Raw genomic sequence first — 6635 nt, forward strand, 5'->3', positions numbered from 1 at the left:
ATATTTTATTGCTATTTTTATTTTGTAGGTTGCCTCAGAAGGGTTCCAGGAAAGGAGGCATAAAAAAATTCTAAATAAATAATAAATGAAAATTTCAAATCTTTTAGGGTTAGGTACAATTTGTTTTAAATGATAAGAAAGCAGTTTTAAGTTGCTAATGCTGCCAGACTGAAGCTGTACACATGAAGCCTGCCTGGAACAGAGTTTGCCCTACAGAAGCGCTTTTTGAAAAAAAGACCAGTGGGCTCTGTGCCATATTACTTCAGTTGTCTCCAAGAACAGAAGAGTCTCCACTCAGATGGCTTTTTGAACAGCTATAAATAGCAACATGCAGAAATCAACTCTGTTTCTCTGCATTGAAAGGAGCTGAGTTAAAGTTGATTTAGTCAGCAGCTGACCTACAGTACTGATAAGGAAAACTTGTGGACTACTTTGCATATTTTAAAGCAGAAAGGTGGCTCAAAAGTCTTCTAAGAAAACAAACAAACAAACAACTGGGAATCAATGAAGAGGCCACTATGAAGCCTTTGAATTGCTACTGTCCCTTACAAGCCTAGCTTGAAAGATACTTTGTACTCTATTATAAAACATGTTTCAAGGAACTACCTATTCTGAAATTTGATAGAGATCAAATAGAAATGAGGAGGTACTCTCAAACTAATCATAACAATGTTTACTCCATAAGTCCTATAGCTTTTCACCCATCTGTTTATATTGCAGCTTGAAAGCCCAGACAAAGCATGGAAATATTGTTGGAGTGATGCTGCATTCCTAAACAGTCTTATTAATAAATAAATTCAATGGAACATTGAGAGATTTACTTCTCTGTAGTGATGCTAATGGATCATCTTGTATTGTTTAAGATTGCAGCCCTCAAATCATAACATCAGAATGTGTCACAGGCCACCAACGTCAATTCCATGCTCCAAAGCAGACATGCCCATTCCATAGTTCTCCAACTAACCTTGATATAAATTGATATAATCCAGGAGATAAACCACAAGGAAAGAACAGGTGTACTGCTGAAAAGGTGCATTCCTGGAAATGACTCATGCAGGTGAATCAGGCCATACTTTGCTAAGTATCCTGCTGACTATGGGGGAAAGCAAAAACTACATTATCTCTGGGTTCATTGAGGAAAAGTGCCTTCATGACCCTGAAGATACAGTAAAGCAAGTAGCAAAACTCATGCACTGAGTCCATTGGCGCAGGGATCCTGGAGGTTTTTTTGTCTTGCTCTGGGCACAGAGCAGGGGTCACTGGGGGAGAGAGGGAGGTAGTTGTGAATTTTCTGTGTTGTGCAGGGGATTGAACTAGATTACCTTTGAGGTCCCTTCCAGCTCCATGTTTCTATGTATTTATAATCCTCACAACAATACTGTTCTTTCCTGCATATTGCCAATTGGGGCAGGACTCAGGAGGGAGGGGTAATAGAAGGAATTGCTTACTAAACACTATCTAATGAATTTATGGTGAAGGTAACATTTGAACAGGGTTCTTTTCTCCCACAACTTTACACCAACTTTTGATCAGAAGTAAACATGCACATTTCTTCTTCTCCCTCATTCATAAATTCTCTTTTGGTATAAGGTCCCACTTCCCATTCTTTAAGAGCGCAATCCAAGGGGGTGGTGGTGGAAAGTCTTTTGGGAGCAGATGAGCCGCTACATGGGCGTAGGAAGGGTTTGCGCCAACGTACGACCGGCGCCGCCACAGCAGAGGGGAGATCCATGGGCGGGGGGCTGCCTGAGCGTTGCTCCGTCCGAGGGCAGTGGCGCCTGAGAGTTGCGCCCAAGTGTGGGCGGAAGTGGAGTGCGGCGTTCAGGTGGAGGAGGGGGTGGGGTTGGGGTGCGGCCAGGCTTAGACAGCTTCCTGAACAGTTTGGCCCATGACACGCCCTCCCCGAGAGGTGCAACTTTACACCTGCAAAAATGGCGGCGTGCCCAATAAGCACTTGTTGAAACCAAAAACAAAGGTTGCCTCCGCCACTGCTGAAGCTTGGAAACCCCATAGGGAGTGGCGTGATTGCCTCACCAATCCCCTCATGCCTTGGGCTGACGAGCCCCTCCCCAGCACCCAATCACGGTCTCCCCCCTCCTAGAAATACTTCTGCTCTGGCCTCGCACAACTAATTTGTTAGGGAGAGGAGCGCGTGGCGGGAAGATCTGCCAGTGAGCTCCCGGACTTGATACTGACAAATGGGAGTCAAAAATATTTTGGAGACACATGCAACTGGTCATTCCCCCTCAGTCAACCACATTCTTGAAGTTTGTGGCAAAAATGTGGTCAGGCTGATGTGGGATTTCTTTGGTTAGAGTTGAGATGGATAATTTTTCTGAATGCTTAATTTTTCCAAAGTATGATATTGTAACACAACTGACCAGTGAATACATATATAAATTATTAACTGTATTAACCTGTGGCATTCAGTCTCCAGACTAAACATTATATAATTCAAATGAATGAGTTGAAGGCATGTTTTGAAGAATAAAAAACTCCCTTCAATATTATTTAGGTCACTGAATTTCATTTCACCCCCCCCCCCGCGCTTATATTGCTTACTTAGGAGAGCCTCGTACCTTTTTTCGACTGCGTTTTGCTTAGGTCACCACTAGGTGGCGCGACCCCGCTTTGACATGCAAGGCGATTCTCCTTGTTTCAAAGACCGTAGTAAAATTCTCAGCAGCAGCTGTCTCCGTATGCCAGAAGGAGCCGGTTTCGGGTTTTCAGACGAAGAACAAGAATGTGCGCAGGATTACCGGAATCCGCCCCCCAATCTTCTTTCCAGCGTTTTCTGGAAAGATCTCCTCCCCTCCCCCCCGCCCGGAAATCTTTAAAGCGTGCCTGAACAATAACATGTGTTGGGAAGGATGCCGGTCGGCATCCAGCAGGTAGCGCTGCTTGTCAAGCATTAAACATTAAAATAGACAAAAGGTTTGGGTGTTTTGTCTTTTATGCTCGATCATGCTCGACCGACTGTCGTTCAAGACGGGGCTGGGGGAATCCTCATTTTGCCCAATATGTGCTGTTTGTATGTCCACGTTTCCATGTTTGCGGCAGGATTGGGAAAGGGGAGGGGTCTCTCTATTGCTGAGCGGAATGAGCACGAGCCGCATCCTCGCTGCCTCCCTGGGCCCTCCGCACCCCCCCCCCCCTGGCGAAACTTCTTGATGTTGGCTGGGCGAAGCTGGCCACATGCAATGTCTGGAAGCGTGGCTGAAGACAGGGCTGGAACAAAGAGCGAAGAATGGGGTCTTTGGGAAGCAGCCGGGGACAATCACGTGCTTGGAAAGGCCGCCCATTCAGCCGCACTAGAGAAGCGTGCGCGAGTGGAGACATTCGTCAGGCAGAACAGCTTGGCCGCCGCTCGAGAGGCCTCCCATTGTTCCCCCTCCCCCCTCCGGCCAGCAGCAAATCCACAGCCCAGCGGCAGGTGGACAGTGCTGCTATGAGGAGAAAGGTCCGATTGTTTGAAGGCCAAACTGCCACACGCCAGACCTCCCCTATTGTGCGCCAGCCATAGAAATGCAAACGAGCCGCGTGTGCCATCCGCAATCTGCTCCGCACAGCCGCTCATTAGGCATGCGGGCCTGGCGGTGCCCTCCTTCTGGTGAACTTTGCACGGACGTTTTCGAGGGCAGGCAGGCAGGCACACTTCGGGATTTCTTTGGCGAAACCGAAGTTGGGTAATATGTGCAAAATGAAAACTCTGCAAAAGTAGAGAAGAAGGCAGAGAGCAATGCAGACAGAGCTTTCCTATGAATGATGTGGGTTTCCAAACTCTTTTAATAACGCCCCCACCAACAATAAAGGGAAGCTGGTTTATTGTTCTTAGCTCAAAGCAATGCATTTAGCGCAGTTTACAAAGAACTTTTGAAAATAAACAAAAATCACAAGTTGCAGATCTAAAGCAACCCACCCTCTTTGATCTCCTCTCCTTCCCCCGATCAAATAGCCAGGCAGTGGTCTGCCTAGTAACATCACAACAAAAGCAGCAGTAGCAGATTTGAAGTATTGTAATCCCCCGCTCCCCTCCCCCGAACTCCCCCTGCCTCCTCCCACGTGGTCTCCCGGCACGAGCCAGCTCTACCTACTGCCTGCTTAGCATAACAATACACTCATAGCCTGGCCAATCAGTGCTGCGGAGTCTCCGGCAGCTGCCGGCAAAGAAGTTCGGCAGCCTATAAAAAGGCGAGCGCGGCTCTCTTCCTGTCATACTCCGCTTGGGAATTCTAGAGCTAACTGGAGAAGACCTGCGATTTTTGTAGGGGCGTCTCTTTAACCTCCGAGCGAGCCTTGTGTGGATAAATCGTCGTGTTTTGCTGTCTTTGCTTCCTGCCCGTTTGGACCATTATGACTCTGGAGGAAACTCACGGACAGGAGCCGATGCCTGAGACTAGCGCCAGGTAAGGAAGGAAAGAGCTGCTTGGCTTGCCTTTCATGACTCGGTGCGGGGAAGGAAGAAAGGAAAGAGGCGGAGGGTCACTGGGTGACCAGGGGCCGCGAAGGGAAGGTCTCTCGTGTGGAAGCGAGCGCAGGGCGAGTGGCCGGCCGGCCGTAGCCAAAGGGGAGGCGAGGGGCTGCCGGTGATGAGACTTCCGCGACTGACGCGCTTCTCCCTTTTTCGCTTGCAGCAGCGCTAGCAGCGCCACGAGCGGCAGCAGAATGCAGAGCGCCGGCAAAGCCCTCCAGGAGTTGCTGGTCTCCTCGCAGCGCCGGGGCTGCCTGACGGCGGGCGTCTACGAGTCGGCCAAGCTGATGAATGTGTGAGTATCTGGCCCGGGAAGCCATCACTTTCGGCGGGGGAGCGGACAGCGGGATTCAAAAGGGCCTGGCAATCCTAACTTGGGGGACTAACAGTTGGTGCTTCTTTTTCTGCAGCGATCCTGACACTGTGGCCTTCTGTCTGCTGGCAGCAGATGAGGAGGACGAGGGGGACATTGCCCTCCAGATCCACTTCACCCTCATCCAGGCTTTCTGCTGCGAAAACGATATTGACATTGTGAGAGTGAGTGATGTCCAAAAGCTGGCCAGCGTTGTGGGGGCCAGCGAGGACGCTGGGGAGCCGCGAGACCTCCACTGCATCCTCATCACGGTGAGCCTCCTGTCCCCCTTCTGGCAGGCACCTTTGGCTGCTTTGAGCAGGCATCTCCGGGCTGCTTTGCTTTTCCTCTGGAAGAGTGTGGGGGGGGGGGGCACCATTTCAGTGTTGACAAGGCTTGGGTACTGCTGGCCTTTTAACTTATGCAAAATACAGGAAGTCAGGGATAGGATATGACCCCCTTGAATAGAGCGTCACTTGACAGTGACAGGCTGAAATATCCTCAAGTAAAACATTAAGACAGATCAAATTTGGCCCCGGGTTAGTTTCCAAGTCAATTTTGCATAGTTTTTTAATGTAATGGGAGTCCTGATGCTACACTGAGCATTAAACTATGTGCAAAAATAATGCTAAGGTTTCTGGGATTGTCACAGCTAGTGACGTTATTATTAAGGAAGAATATTATTTCTTGCCATAATTTAAGAAAAAGTCAGATGTGGTTACTTTTCGTTCTGCAACAATTGTTACTCATAAATCCTTGTTCTTTGGTTTTGTGTTGTAGAATCCTAATGAGGATGCCTGGAAAGATCCAGCCTTGGAAAAGCTAAATTTGTTTTGTGAGGAGAGTCGGAATGTCAATGACTGGGTGCCCAATATCACCCTACCTGAGTGATGAAAATCCAGTGCATGGGAGAGGTTGAAGCCTTTTTGCATTCTCATCGTGGAGTTGCACACCCGGGAAACCCGGCCAGTGGCTGATTCTGTGGATTAGCCAAGTCAACAGCTTGGATTAAGTCGCTGGAACAACACGTGGTGTGTTCTTGTGGAGAAAGGAGAGAAGCAAAGGAGACAAGGGGGAATGGCTCATGCCAACAGAGAATCCTTACTATGCTGCAGTGCTGGAAAAGCTCATGGAGTTGGAAGAACTGCAAGTTGTTAAGTGCAGAAGGAAAAAAACCCCTGTAGGTTTCCAGGTCAGGTGGAATGTTGTGTTAGAAAGCAGGGAAGAAAAATTGGAAACTGGACACAGGTGGCATGGGAAGGTATGGACACAATATTGTAATTAAGAACTGCTCCTGGGGGTGTCCAGAGCCCCACAACAAGAGAGACTGGAACTGTAGTACTCTTTGGTACTTTTACAGAGACTTTGATGCTGATCAATGTACTGAAGAACTTGTGGACTATGTTCTGCATTGATAACTAATTTTGCAATAATCTTTTAAAAACTGAATTCATGCTGCTATGGAGGATCTTCTGCATTTTGTAATAAACGTATTGAAAACTAACTTCACGTGGCGGTGGTTTTGCTTGTGAAGGGGGGGATTTTTAAGCAAACTGAAGCTGTGAATCAGCATTAAATTAACAGGATAAGGGGCACCTCCTCTAAAAGTAATGTAAGAAATTGCTACTTTAAGCCACAGCTAAACAGGGCAAAATGGACTTAACTTTGCAATTCTAAACTTCCCTTGGAGTAAGTCCATTAAAGTGAGCCCATTGAATGAACTGGTTTTGAGTAGATTTGCTTAGATTTGTTTCCTGATGCAAAATGTAAAGCTGTGATAAGCTGTGAGTGCACAGTTACTTCAAATTACTT

At 47.7% G+C, this 6635-nt stretch overlaps 1 protein-coding gene across 2 annotated transcripts; it reads left to right on the forward strand.

Annotated features, from left to right (window-relative positions):
• The first annotated feature begins 4162 nt into the window (after positions 1-4162).
• GADD45G (growth arrest and DNA damage inducible gamma) lies at positions 4163-6327 on the forward strand. Of its 2 annotated transcripts, none has more exons than XM_060235491.1 (4): positions 4163-4406; positions 4635-4766; positions 4882-5095; positions 5604-6327. In XM_060235491.1, exons 1-4 carry the CDS (start codon positions 4354-4356, stop codon positions 5712-5714), a joined length of 510 nt encoding a protein of 169 aa, XP_060091474.1. In that variant the 5' UTR covers positions 4163-4353; the 3' UTR covers positions 5715-6327. The 2 variants fall into 2 exon arrangements, with proteins under 2 accessions (XP_060091474.1, XP_060091475.1); XM_060235492.1 differs by having other exon boundaries at positions 4212-4406; positions 4638-4766.
• The last annotated feature ends 308 nt before the right edge of the window (positions 6328-6635 follow it).

The sequence above is a fragment of the Heteronotia binoei genome, chromosome 4, assembly GCF_032191835.1.
Source record: "Heteronotia binoei isolate CCM8104 ecotype False Entrance Well chromosome 4, APGP_CSIRO_Hbin_v1, whole genome shotgun sequence".
Classification (NCBI taxonomy): Eukaryota; Metazoa; Chordata; class Lepidosauria; order Squamata; family Gekkonidae; genus Heteronotia; species Heteronotia binoei.

What these genes read in the sequence shown, in the direction of transcription:
- GADD45G (XM_060235491.1), top strand. Translation starts at nt 4,354, where the DNA reads ATGACTCTGGAGGAAACTCACGGACAGGAGCCGATGCCTGAGACTAGC. An exon ending in ATGCCTGAGACTAGCGCCAG is followed by an intron (nt 4,407 to 4,634) that starts GTAAGGAAGGAA and finishes TTTCGCTTGCAG; the next exon opens with CAGCGCTAGCAGCGCCACGA. An exon ending in TCCACTGCATCCTCATCACG is followed by an intron (nt 5,096 to 5,603) that starts GTGAGCCTCCTG and finishes TTTGTGTTGTAG; the next exon opens with AATCCTAATGAGGATGCCTG.